The sequence below is a fragment of the Heterocephalus glaber genome, unplaced genomic scaffold (genome assembly GCF_053883595.1).
Source record: "Heterocephalus glaber isolate CG9 unplaced genomic scaffold, H.glaber_assembly_v1.0 deba00000943, whole genome shotgun sequence".
NCBI classification, from domain to species: Eukaryota; Metazoa; Chordata; class Mammalia; order Rodentia; family Bathyergidae; genus Heterocephalus; species Heterocephalus glaber.
In genome coordinates, this window is record NW_028258175.1 from 1291788 (window position 1) to 1306115 (window position 14328).

Sequence of the window (14328 nt, forward strand, 5' to 3'; positions counted from 1 at the left end):
CACCGGATGGAAGGTAGCAGGGCGCCCCCTGGAGTTCAGTGAGAGTGACAGCTGACTACCCTACTCTGGGAAATGAAGTTTCAAATTATTTTAACTTTCTTCTCTTTGGTCATCTCTACTTTGCTATTTTTCCACAGAGACAACAGAATGATACCATAACAAGAACAAATGTAATAAAAGCCTAGCAGGGCTGGGCATAATGGCGCATCTCTAAGCCCAGCACAGGAAGGCTGATGTGGGCCAGTCACTGAGTGCGGTACCTGAGACCAGCAGGCACCACAGCCAGACCAGGTCAAAACGTGGGGCTCGGCTTGTAGCGCAGGGGTAGAACACAAGCTCAGCATTCACATGGCCTGTGTTTAATCCCCAGCACCAAGCAAGCAAACAAACAAAACAAAAAACTGGACTGAAGCTATGTATACTTTATGATAATTAAAAATAATTTTAAACTGGGAGTGGTGGTGCATGCCTGTAATCCAAGCACTCAGGAAGCTGAAGGCAGGAGAACTACAAATTCAAGCCCAGCCTTGGCAATTTAGCAGCTTATGGAGACCCTGTTTCAAAATAAAAAATAAAAAAGAGCTGGGGATGCAACTCAGTGTGAAGCCTTGGGTTCAGTCTCCAGTATTCACCAAAAGAAGAAGCAGCCAAGTGTGGTGCCACTCACATGTAATCCTGGCCCTCAGGAGGCTGAGGCAGGAGGACCACTGTGAGTTCGGGGTCAGCCTGGACTACAAAGTGAGACCCTGTTTCGAAAAAAAAAAAAAGAAGAGTTCTGAACCTTAAATGGTAGTGCTATCACTCCAAATTATCATGTTGAGGAAAAATATAGCTCAAATGCTTTTGTCATAGGTGGAAAGGGCAGGGTTGGGAATCAGATCCCTCTTTAAGGAAAGGTACAGTACTAGAGATTGAACCCAGGGCCTTCACACTGAGCTGCATCCCCAGCCCATTTCTTTGCTTTTCTTTTCTTTTTTTGGTATGGGGATTGAACTTGGTACCTTGTGCTTGCAAGGCAGGCGGTAGAATCACTGAGCTAAATCCCCGGCCCCGGCCCTTTTTTTTTTTTGAGCCAGGATCTATCACTATGTAGCCCAGGCTGGCCTCAGACTCACAGCAATCCTCCTGCCTCAGCCTCCCGAGTACTGGGATTATAGATGTGCACCACCATGCCCAGCTGGTACATTTAATTTTTTTGTGTATGCTGGGGATCAAACTTGGAACCTTGCATTTGTGAGGCAGGCAGTGGAACCACTGAGCTAAATCCCTGGCCCTGGTCTATTTAATTTTTTATTTTGAGACAGTGTCTCACTAAATTGCCCAAACTGGGCTTGAATTTGTAATCATTCTGTCTCAGTCTTCCAGGGTGAAAATAATAGCGAAATAATAACACCAATTTCTTGGGACTGCTGTGAAGATTAAAAAAAAGAGATAAATAAATGCAAAATGTTCAGTACCAGACCTGGCTCATTGTATGTGCTTAGAAAATTGTACAGATATTTACATTAGGCCAGGTGTGGTGGTGCACAGCTGTAATTCTAGAACTCTGGGAGGCTGAGGCAGGAGGATCAAAACTTTAAGTCCAACGAGGTCAACTTAGTGAGACGCTGTCTCAAAAATATAAAAACGGAGGGCCGGGGATTTAGCTCAGTGGTTTCGCCGCCTGCTGCGCAAGCGCAAGGACCCAAGTTCAATCCCTGGTACCAATAAATAAATAAATAAATTTTAAAATGACACTTGTATAAAATCATTTATTCACTCAACAAATACTATCAGGTAAAATGCTAGTGCAACAAAGATGTCGAAACAGAGCAGCCCCATTCTATGGCACTTACTAGCCCTGGGGCACTCACACTTGTGGCACTAGACCACTAGTAAAGAACTAGAAATTGCAACTGAGGAAGTCCAGAGAACTAACACAGCAAATGAGCAGCAGCCCCTGGGCTAGTCATGTTCTAACCTAGGTGAAGTGAGTACAGATGTAATATCATGCTTTCCTTTTTCTCTCGGTGAGATAAGGACCCTTTATACATGTGATATGCTAGACATTTTGCAAAGAACTCTTTGTTGTGTTTTTTTTTTATTTTAAACAAGAAGTTTATTTAAACAACAAGACACTTGACTTAAAGGGAAAACTATCTAGGATTCATTTTCTTTTAAAGAGTAATTTTCTTCTTTTTTTTGGTACAAGGGATCGAACTCGGGACCTTGCACTTGTAAGGCAGGTGCTGGAATCACTGAGCTAAATCCCTGGCCAAGAGTAATTTACTTCTACGTAAAGACAGATTGCCCTACATGTAACAGCTATGTACAAAAAAGTTATAAAATTGTCCTTGGTTTTACAATGATAAATGAAAAACATTAAAATTTTCCAATCAAACAAGGTATGCAAGGATTTTTATGTTGTTGTCCTTTCTGTTAAAACAGTGAGAGCAAAATAATTTACTGGAATATAAAGATAAGAGCTGATGAGCATGCCACTAATGGAGAGAGGGAATTATTTTCACAGAACCAGTATCTCCCCATTCTGTCTCCATCTGATGTCAATCAAAACATATTGTTGGCCATTTAGTAAAAAAAAAAACAAAAAAAAAACCAATATGCTTGTGCACATACACCAGATACTTTATGTATGATAAAGGAATGGGGAAGGGGTAAATGAAAGAATAGAGAAAACTATACTGTAGTAGTCAGGATGTGGTGGAACCAAATTGCAGTTTTCTAATTGAGAATGCATTCTTGGTCTGTAAGCACAGAGTTCTGGAGTAGAGTTCTTGCAGGTTCCCTTTTTAGTAGACACCTCCTGTCTGCTGCTGGAACACAACAATTGTATCTTCGTCCTCCATGTCCAACTGTTCAGGTGTGTCTATTTCATTGATTGGCTGTCCATCAAAGTGGAATCTGATCTGCCTCCTTGACAAACCCTGCTGTTCACAGTAGGCTTTCATTAGTTTACTAAGTGGTGTATGCCTCTTAATCTTAAACTGCACCACAGAACCATCCTGTCCCGCCACCTTCAAATTAAGATCGTTGTTCTCGGGCCAGGGATTTAGCTCAGTGGTTTCGTCGCCTGCTGCGCAAGTGCAAGGACCCGAGTTCGATCCTGGTACCAAAAAAAAAGATCGTTGTTCTCAGTCTTGACTCCTTCCTTGGGCTTTTCGTCAGCCATAGCAAGCGCCTGAGTCTTCTCAGCTGCTGCTTCACAAAAGAGGTACCAGGTCCACACCAAATAAGCACACAAGCAGCTCCAGGAGTGGCAGAAGGAGGTGGCAGCAGCCGAGGGAGAGGGCGTGCCTGTTTTTTGTTTTTTGAGACAGTCTCACTATGCAGCTGGGCTGGCCTTGAACTCTCCGTGATCCCTCTGCCTCAGCCTCCCTAGTGCTGTAATTAGGGTGTGCACCACCACACCCAGCTGCAAAGACCTTTTTACCCTTGAGGTTTTCTCATGGTCCTTATTCTAGGTCCCAGGTAGAGATTATGACCCTCATTTTACGGAAGTGGAAACTAGATACAGAGAGGTTATACAAATTCCTCAAAGTCACAGCTTGATTGCATTGCTATCAACCCAAAGGTCAAAATCCAAAAGTTGGCCTGGGATGTAGCTCAGTGGTACGGCACTTGCCAATATGTATGAGGCCCTGAATTCAATTCCAGGAATTAAAAAAAGAGAAATATACTATTTTTCAGAACACATAAAAAAGAGAACAATACAGTGAAAAACAATAGATGTGGAAGCAAAAAAACCCCTTTAAATTGTTTTTATTTCTATGTATTTATTTGTAGTGCTGGGAATTGAACCCAGGGCTTTGTGCATGCCAGACAGGTGCTCTCCCACTGAGCAACAGCCCTAATACTCTTTTATTATTTTTTTAACATGGAAAATTTTAATTATAAGGAAAGTGGGAAAATAAATTTGTAACTTTTTTGTTTTATTTTTGGTGCTGAGGATTGAACCCATGGCTTTGTCCATGCTATTCTTATGCTTATCACTGACCTCTACCCCAGTCCTATATGGCTTAAAGAACACCCTTGTACCCACCACCACCCCAGGGACAGATTTATGGCAGACCACGGGCTCCCTATGTACCTCTTCCCAGAAATAACCACTATGATAAATTGTGTGTCAGTCTCTTGCCTTTTTTTTTTGGTCCGGGGATTGAACTTGGGACCTTGTGCTTTCAAGGCAGGTGCCAGAACCACTGAGCTAAACCCCCAGCCCTGACTCTTCCCTTTTAAAAGAGTTTTCCTTGCCACTCATGTATTTAACAATGTATTATTGTTTTGCTTGGTGTTTAACTTGATATAAATCACATCTCAGTTTATGTATTTTTCTACAACTTGTTTTTATTCCCAACATTTTATTTTGGAGATTATGTAATTAATTTTCACAAATAATATTTTATGTGATTATACCACAATCTAGCATTTCTCTATTAGCAGACATGTGGGTTGTTTTCAGTGTTTTGCTCTTACAGGCCTTTTCTGGGAAGTCAGATAGAATTTAAGAGAGTGGGAGAGCTTGGGATGTAGTTCACTGGTACAGTCTAGGATGCAAAAGGTCCTGAGTTCAGTCCACACTTAAAAAAAAAAAAAAGCCAAAAAACTAAAAACAACTCTAGGAGGCTGAGGCAACAGGACCTCAAGTTTCAGCCCAGCATGGTAACTCAATGAATTATCAAGACCCTCCCAAAGTCTCAAAGTAAAAAAGGGGGGGGGGTTAGCTCAGTGGTACCACGCCTGCCTTGCAAGGGCAAAGTCCTGAGTTCAGTCCCCTGTACTGCAAAAAAGGGGAGGGTAGGGGGGATGTTGCTCAATCCCCAGTACTGCACAACAACATAAAGAAACAACTTCCCAAAATAAGTTTTGAAAATTTTAAGTCCAGTCCCGTATCTACATAATAACAGTACTGTGTAATAATAGGTTCTCTTATTTATTTCTAGTTTACTATGAGCCAGGAGCTAAGTACTGTACACACATTTTTTTTCCATTTAATTCTTATAATATTCCTATTTGGCATTATAATTATACTTAGGTGAAAAACTATTTTACTTGTTCATTATTTGGGGGGGGGGCGGTCTGGGGATCAAACTCGGTACCTTGTGCTTTTGAGGCAGGGGCCGGAACCACTGAGCTTGATCCCCAGCAGAAGAACTATTTTATGAGAAATGAAACTGAGGTTTAGAGAGGTTGGACAGTTTGCCCAACATTATTTAGATAGTCAAGATTGCAACTCAGTTTTACTGCAACGTTCAAGTTCCTTCCAATTCATTCTATCCCTCAATATCATATTATGCAGCAATAAAAACCAAACGTTAGACCTGGAAGTATCTCCTACATCATTTTTAACATATTTTAAATTGTGATAAAATACACATAACAGGGCCGGGGATTTAGCTCAGTGGTTCCGCCCCCCAGCCTCGAAAGCGGAAGGTCCCTAGTTCGATCCCTGGCACCAAAAAAAAAAAAAAAAATACACACAACATAAAATTTACCATCTGTGGTGGACTAATGGTCAATTTGGAACTCCCAGCTGAACCGAATCAGTGTGTTTCTGGCCAGGGAAGACCCACCTGAGGATTGTTGCCAATGGCATAAAAAGAGAACTGGAGGAGAAGATCACTTGCTGTTGATTGTCTTGGAGAAGCCTGCCACGGGACTGGTTTTCCTGTTGCAAACCTGGTTGTCGTCAGAGGAGGATCTGGGGCCTCACTGTCTCAGGGGTGGCTGCTGTTCTCCTCAGGGGAGCTCCGGTCTTCGCCTTGAGCATCACTTCCTGGCTCCAGTGGAGACCCCTCAGCCTGGTGGCACAAATCCTTCACCCCGCCGGGGCAGGCTTTCTGGTTTCCACCGCTGGCCTTTGGGCCTTCCCAGTGCAGATCCCTGATAAAGACTTGTATGAGACACTGCCGTGGGCTCTGGGCCTTCAGCGGGACTTGTACAGGACATTGCCGGGGGATCCGTCCTTCAGCTGGATTCTTCGGGTCTCTAGTGTGTGGACAGATCTCTTGAACCCCTCTGCATTCGACTTTCTGGGTGAATATTATAAAATAATCCTGTAAATTGTGTGTCCTGTATTAAATCTATTCCCTTCCAAACCCCAACTACAACACCATCCTAACCATTCTTTTTTTTTTTCCTTTTTGGGGTGTGTGTGTCAGGGGAGGGGGGGTGTCGAACTCAGGACCTTGCACTTGCCAGACAGGCGCCGTGCCACTGAGCTACATTACATCCCCGGGCCCATCCTAACCATTCTTTTTTTTTTTTTTTTTTTTCTTTCTTTGGGGGAATACTGGGGATCGAACCCAGGTCCTTGAGCTTGCGCAGCAGGCGGCAAAACCACTGAGCTAAATCCCGGGCCCCCATCCTAACCATTCTTAAGCGCACAGTGTTAAAGACATTCACATTGTTCTGTAACCAGTCTCCAGAACTCTTGCTGTCATTGTTGCAGGTGGATTCCAGACAGTTTCCCTATATGACCTCCGTGTAGAATTGCAGAGATGCAGCGTTCACACGTGGTCAAGTTTATTTGTTAAGGCCAAGCTTTTCCAAAATAGTGCTTGCTTCAGCAGCACATATACAGACTCTTTTCCAAAATACTTGCACCAATTTATGCTCTCACAAGCAGTTACTTGTTTTTAAAAGTATATAGCGCAGGGCCGGGGATTTAGCTCAGTGGTTTCGCCGCCTGCTGTGCAAGCGCAAGGACTCCACATCGATCCCCGGTATCAAAAAAAACCCCGTATATAAGGCAGTCAAATGTTTAAATTCCAAATGTTCCAAATATACTGTTTTGATGTTTATTTTTCTTGCAAATATCACAGGCAGTATAACCTGGAGGTCTTTGGAGCAGCCTCCTTGTACTCATTCCCAGCTCCACTGTAAACTGGGTGAGACCTGGAAGAGGTCATTTAATCTTTCTGTTCCTCATTCCCTATCTGTAAAATGAGGGAAAGAACCAGAACTCAAAATATTTATGAATTAGTCAATACATGTAAAAAGTATTAAGATTGTGCCAGTTACAACTGGAACTATTATCTATAAAATTACATAAATATTTTCTCATTCTATTTTAGTTACATGACAGTCTACTACATAAAAGTATCATAATTATCAGGGCTCTGTTTTGGGGGGTTTTTTTGGTACTGGGGATTGAATTCAGGACCGTGGGCTTGTGAGGGAGGCGGCAGAACCACTGAGCTAAATCCCCGGCCCAAAAGTATCATAATTATCATAGTTGATAAGCATTTAAACTATTTCCAGTATGTTGAGATTACAAAGAGCACAGCAATAAGGAATCCTCCCTGGAAATCTGAATCCTAAATTTCATTAAAACCATGTTAACAGGGCCGGGGATTTAGTTCAGTGGTTCCGCCGCCTGCCTTGTAAGCGCAAGGACCTGAGTTCGATCCCCGGTACCAAAAAAAAAAAAAACCCCATGTTAACATGTCATTGCAAACTGCTCGGTTAATGGTAGTAATTTAATTTCTTGGGGGTTTTTTCCTGATCTTTCCCTTGGGCTACTTTCCTACCTTGGAATTATATTCTGCGTTGTTAAATGACCCCTAGAACTATTCTGGCCTTCACGAGGTTCGCCAAGCGACCTATCATTTTTAGCTGTAAGAGGCTCTCTCTCGGTAAAGTGACTCAATAGGGGCAGAGTTCCAGGAGATCATTTTAAATTACAAGGTAAGCAAAATGCAGCATGTGACGTCCTGCAACCTTGCTCTGGGCGGTTTGCAAACCGGTGATTTGTAATAGGTGCTTTGGGGGAAAGGAAGCCCGCCTCTCCACGGCGGGGTCATCATTGGGCGGCGGGGCTGTCAATCACCCCGCGAATACATAAGGCGGCCGGCCGCTTCTCCAGCAGACCTTATGTGGTATCCGGCCAGTCTTGAAGAAGCTCTTCGGTAATATATGGCTGTTACTTCAGATTAACGAGTAGAAAATCAGAGAGTCCCCTGCTCTCCTCTCTCCTCTCCCCTCTCCCCGCCGGGCCGGCACGATGGCGGAAGTCGTGGCGGGCGCCAGCGGAGAGACGATGGCGGCCATGGTGGCGGCGGAAGGCTCCTCCGGCCCGCCAGGCTTGAGTCCGGGCCGGAGCTTCGCGACCTACCGGCCCTTCGAGCCCCAGGCGCTGGGCCTCAGCCCGAGCTGGCGGCTGACGGGCTTCTCCGGCATGAAAGGCTGAGGCTGCAAAGTCCCCCAGGAGACGCTGCTCAAACTCCTGGCGGGACTAACGCGGCCGGACGCGCAGCCCGCTCTGGGCTCCGGCCTGGTGAGGGGCCAAGAAGAGGCGGCCCAGGAAGCTGGCCTGCCCCCTGGGGCGGGCCCCAGCCCGTCCTCACCATCCCTGAGCATCGGGATGGACTCCTGCGTCATCCCCCTGAGACACGGAGGCCTTTCGCTGGTGCAGACCACAGATTTCTTCTACCCCTTGGTGGAAGATCCATACATGATGGGGCGGATAGCTTGTGCCAACGTGCTGAGTGACCTCTACGCCATGGGCATCACGGAATGTGACAACATGTTAATGTTACTCAGTGTCAGCCAGAATATGAATGAGGAGGAGCGAGAAAAGGTAACACCACTCATGATCAAAGGTTTCCGGGATGCTGCTGAGGAGGGAGGAACTGCAGTCACAGGTGGGCAAACCGTGGTCAACCCTTGGATTATCATCGGTGGAGTTGCCACTGTGGTATGTCAGCCAAATGAATTCATAATGCCTGACAGTGCGGTTGTAGGGGATGTACTTGTGTTAACCAAACCCTTAGGAACTCAGGTTGCAGTCAATGCCCACCAGTGGCTGGATAATCCTGAGAGATGGGATAAGATAAACATGGTGGTCTCCAGAGAAGAAGTAGAACTGGCCTATCAGGAGGCTATGTTCAACATGGCTACCCTAAACAGAACTGCTGCTGGATTGATGCACACATTCAATGCCCACGCGGCTACAGATATCACAGGCTTTGGCATTTTAGGACACTCTCAGAACCTCGCAAAACAACAGAGAAACGAGGTGTCATTTGTCATTCATAATCTGCCAATCATTGCCAAGATGGCTGCTATCAGCAAGGCCAGTGGGCGGTTTGGACTCCTTCAGGGAACCTCAGCTGAAACCTCCGGGGGGTTATTGATTTGTCTGCCGAGAGAACAGGCAGCCCGATTTTGTTCCGAAATCAAATCTTCCAAGTACGGTGAGGGTCACCAAGCATGGATTGTCGGCATTGTGGAAAAAGGAAACCGGACAGCTCGTATCATTGACAAGCCTCGAGTTATAGAGGTTCTACCTCGTGGGGCTGCTGCTCCTGCTCTTGCTCTTGCTGCCGATAATTCCAGCGCCTCTTCAGAGCGTACCTTGTGAACCGGAATAGCAGAAGTCGTTGGGAATTTAGCACCTTTGTATATGATCATGGACGGTTCCCAAGAGTTCATTTTAAGCAATTTCCAAAGAAGGCTGCCTGCTTAGTAGTTCCAGCTACCCTTTTTTAGAGAATTTAAATGAGCCCATCCAAATCTGCCTGTGTGTACATTCCAAGGCCAAAAGTAACATTTTGAACTTGGGGGGACATGTGTTCATCTCTTGGGTGAATGAGGAGCAAAAAAATCTTGTTTCCTCTTTCCAGAGCAAGTTGAAGCTATTCCAGTTTGAGGAATTTTCCTTTGCACTGGGTTGATTCATTTCTGCACAGGGAGTGATATCATTAAAATTTCACCAGAGGTTTGAAAGATGAAAACTTAGAAGCAAGTAAATTTGGACCAATACTGTTGATAAATTTGAACTGTTAAGAGAGATCTTATGATGTAATGCCAAATTCTTTGTTAGATTTTTCTAAGGAATTGGCTCTTTCCTGCTCCGGACAAGAATTGAGCAGCTTGTCCAATGACTGGGAAAAGAGGACCTGCAGCCATCTGACTTGGTCTCTGTTAATGATGTCTTTCTCTCTAAACCCCTTTAAGGATTGGGAGAGGCAGAATAAGCCCCAGAGCCCAGGCCTTGGTGGTCATTAAGATGTTAAATCTTGTGCTGAAAAACTCCTGCTGATTTAATTAAATTAAAGAGTGATTTCTAGTTAAATAAAAAAAGACTGTTGGAAAGCTCTTCTGGCTAATGTTTGGTTCTTTCTGTTTGTTTTTGGAGACAGGGTCTTATTATGTAACTCAGTTGGCCTTGAACTTCGGGGGATCCTCTTGTCTCAGCCTCCTAAGTGCTGGGATTATATGTGGTGTGCACCACCATGGCCAGCTTTTTTTTTTAATGGTACCAAAGTTTTCTTAGAGGTAGGAAAAGAAACCACCTCTGCAGATTGAGTATGGGCCACGTAAAGAGTAGAAAAAGAAGTATGCACACCCTACAGCATGAGGGGGCCCACCATGCGAGAGAGAACACAGTGGCCTGATTGGGTCTTAGGAATTTGGACTCATTCACAGTGTCCACCCCACCCCACCCCACCGCCTGTGCTGGGGACCGAACCCAGGGAACACTGAGCTACATCACAGCCTTTTGTGTTGTTTTTCGGTGTTGGCCATAGAACCTAGGGTCTTGTGCATGCTAGGCACGTGTTCTACCCCTGAACTACACCTATAGGCCTTGCCAGTTTTGTTTTGTTTTTTAGGTACCAGGGATCGAACTCAGGACCTTGGATTTTTGAGGCAGGCATGGTGCCACTGAGCTAAATTCCGGCCTGCCAGTTCTTTTTTATTTTGAGACAAATACACATTTGCTCAAGGTGTCCTCAAATTTGCAATCTTCCTGCCTCAGCCTCCCAGAGTGTTAGGATTACAGGTGTATAGCACCTCGCCTGGCTTCTTTTATAGTCTTCCTATAAAAAGAGTTTTGAGGGCCGGGAATTTAGCTCAGTGGTTCCATCACTTGCCTCAGAAGCACAAGGTCCTGAGTTCCATCACTGGTACCAAAAAAAAAAAAAAAGCCTGGCAAAGTGAAGTGGCAGTCAGTTTTCCCTGGCCCTAAACCAGGAGAGATTTAACATCAGGTTTAGGGTCATACTTTCCCTTCACAAGACAGAACTCTAGAGTGGACACAAAGTCCATGGACTATGGGGTGGGAGAGGAATAGCAAAACCAAGGTGTTGACAATTCTTGGGAGATGCAAAGGAGGTGGAAAAGGGGTAACTGTCTAGTGGAAAGGAAGAGCCATGGGCCTGGGGATATCGGGCAGATGGAGGCAAGGAGCTGTGCTCTGGAGACAGCACCGAGGGAGAGTCTGCAAGTGTTCACACAGGCCCTCTGTCCTCTCAACCCTCCATTACAGGCAGGCAACTGCCTCGCCTGTCCTGGAAAAGGGACACTCAGGAGCACTGGACACAGCAAGGGACAGGGAGCCTGACTGAACACAGGACAGACTGCCATCTTTCTCTGCTGCTAAAAATCCGGCCAGGAGCCAGGCACAAGTGCATTCCTATCATCCCAGATTTAGGGAGTCTGAGGCAGGAGGATCACAAGTTCAAGGCCAGCCTGAACAATTTAACAATTTAAGGTCTTAGTAAGACCTTGTCTAAAAAAATTTTTTTTTCAAGCTGCTTCTGAACTCATGGTGACCCTCCTCAGTGCTGGGATTACAGGCATGCACCACCATGCCCAGCTCAGAATTTTATTTATTTATTTTTGTATTGGGACTCCAACTCAGGGCCTTGTGCTTGCCAGACAGGCACTACACCACTGAGCTACATCCCCTGCTCAAAATGTTTAAAAAGGCTTAGAGTTGTAGCTTAAGGCAGAGCCCCTGGGTTCAATCTCCAGTGCTGAGAAAAAAAAAGAATACATTAAAAATCCTGGCTGGGGCTTCAATTCCCAGTTATCCCCCCCACCCCAGAAAAAAGTTTATACAAACCCCCTGCCTAGCACAGGTGAAAGATTAAATAACACTCTGAAGAAAATGAATATTCATTCTCAGAATAGAAACATTTGTGGTGCTGCCAGTGCAGATCACTACTGTGATGCCTCGCAGTAGAGAAGAGTCACTTAGCACATTAAACTTATTTTTTCAGTACTGGAGATTAAACCCAGGGTACTTTACCATGGAGCTTCATCCCAGCCCTTTTAACTTATTTTTATTCTGAGACTGAATCTCTGCTAAGTTGCTGAGGTGGGACCTGAACTTGCAATTCTCCTGCCTCCATCTCTGTAATTCTGGGATGATAGGAGTGCACCACAGTGCCCAGCTTACATTAAGCATTTTATGCTTCATTCTTTTTTTTTTTTTTTTTTCGTAACGGGGATCAAACTTGGGACCTTGTACTTGCAAGGCAGGCGCTGGAACCACTGAGCTAAATCCCCGGCCCTGCTTCATTCTTAAATATGAGAAATCAAGGATCTCCCAACATTTAAGGCAAGCTTTAAACTTGAAAGATGTCAAAGCAAACAAATTTAGAATATAGAAAGCTAAATTTTATTTATTTATTTATTTATGGTACCGGACTTGAACTCATGGCCTTGTGCTTACCAGGCAGGTGCTGCGGTTCTGAGCTACATCCCTGCCCCTATTTATTTATTTGAGTCAGGCTCTCACTTTGTAGTTCAGGCTGACCCTGAACTCACTATGTAGCCCAGGCTGGCCTCAAACTTGTGGCAGTCCTGGTGTCTGCCTCCCAAGTGCTGGGATCACAGGCATGCGCCACCACACCCAGCCAATTTTCAAATTTAGTAAGAGAAGATAAAGTTGTACAATATAAAAGAGAATGTATAAAAATCAAGTGAGCTAGAGGTCAGATAATAAAGTAAGTAGCTATAGCTCAGTGGTGTCTGCTTAGTATACATGAGCCTGTAAACATAAAAAGCAAATGGAGGGGGGCCGGGGATTTAGCTCAGTGGTTCCAGCACCTGCCTCACAAGCGCAAGGTCCTGAGTTCGATCCCCAGTACAAAAAAAAAAAAAAAGCAAATGGAGGGCTGGAGATTTACTCAGTGGTTCTGCCGTCTGCCTCTAAAATGCAAGGTCCTGAGTTCGATCCCTGGTACTGGAAAAAAAAAAATATACAAGTTCTCTAAGACTGAAAAGTTACAAGTCATATACCTCTTGAGTTTTCAGTGTAGTAAATTTTAAGTCTAATTTTATTAAATTTCAATGTTAGGGAGAAAGAGACCTTATAAAAATAATAGTAAATTTTTACACAGTGTATACTCTGTGCCAGGCACTGAGTGCTTTATGTGTTAATTCAGCCTTCCAACAACCCGGTTTTACAAATGAAGCTGAGGTGCAGGGAGATTAAGAAATTTGTTTAAATTGTAAGCACAAGGTCCTGAGTTCGATCCCCAGTACCAAGGGAAAAAAAGAAAGAAAAAATTTGGAATGGGATAAAATAAAGTGTATCAAAAAAAGAAAAAAAAGAAATTTGTCTAAGTGAAGCAGGAAACAGTGAGGACCCTGGGACAGATAACTTTAACATGAAGATAGGAGCAAAAAGTGGCTTTTAGGGCCGGGGATTTAGCTCAGTGGTTTTGCGGCCTGCTGCACAAGCACAAGGTCCTGAATTTGATCCCTGATACCAAAAAAATAAAGTGGCTTTTAATGAGGCCAGCAGCTCAGCAAGTGACACCTGTCAGTCTCAAGAGCCCCAAATCTAAGTTTGGGCTTCCTTATAAACCTCTTTTTACATATAAGAGACTTAATTCTATTGACGTTTCCCTGGGAATACAGCAAGCAGGATTTACACAAAGCAGAGCAGTGGAGAGGGGAGAGCAAAGAGTTCTGGCAGGACTTCCTGAGTCCATGACGCTCCTTTGGTGACAGATTACAGAAGTTGTCATGGCTGCTCAGGTGCATTCTACAAAGAGCACAGTTACCCAGTTAACCCATAGTTGCCTAATAACAGTTAACTCATAGCTGCCCGATTCTGTATGGAGGGTGGTCTTCTCTTTCATAAAGTCAGCTGGCCACAGTGGCACACACCTGTGATCCCAGTGGCTCAGGAGACTGAAGCAAAAGCATCACAAGTTGAACCCAATCTGGGCAATTTAGTAATATCTTGCCTCAAATTTTAAAAAGGGCTGGGGATCTAACTTGGTATGAAGGCCTTTGGCTTAATCCTCATTAAGATAGCTAGCTAGCTAGATAAATAGATAATTTTAATCCAAGGTCACACAGACAGTCTGACTTGACTCCTCACTTGTAATTGCCATGATAATATACAAAGGTTTGGGGATCAGAATGATGTGAGATTTTTCTCAAATTGGAAGCTGAAACACTGCCTTCACTTTTCTGACAAAAATGATTACCAAACTGTATAGCAAACCACAGTTTTCAACCAAGTAGAACACAGATATCTTTAGACATACAAGGTATTGAAATGCTTTCATCCTGCTGGGCATGGTG

At 44.4% G+C, this 14328-nt stretch overlaps 1 protein-coding gene across 1 annotated transcript; it reads left to right on the forward strand.

Annotated features, from left to right (window-relative positions):
- Positions 1–6286: 6286 nt before the first annotated feature.
- Positions 6287–10098, forward strand: Sephs2 (selenophosphate synthetase 2). Its single transcript, XM_013076306.3, has one exon. It carries the CDS (start codon positions 8003–8005, stop codon positions 9359–9361), a length of 1359 nt encoding a protein of 452 aa, XP_012931760.2. The 5' UTR covers positions 6287–8002; the 3' UTR covers positions 9362–10098.
- Positions 10099–14328: the final 4230 nt, after the last annotated feature.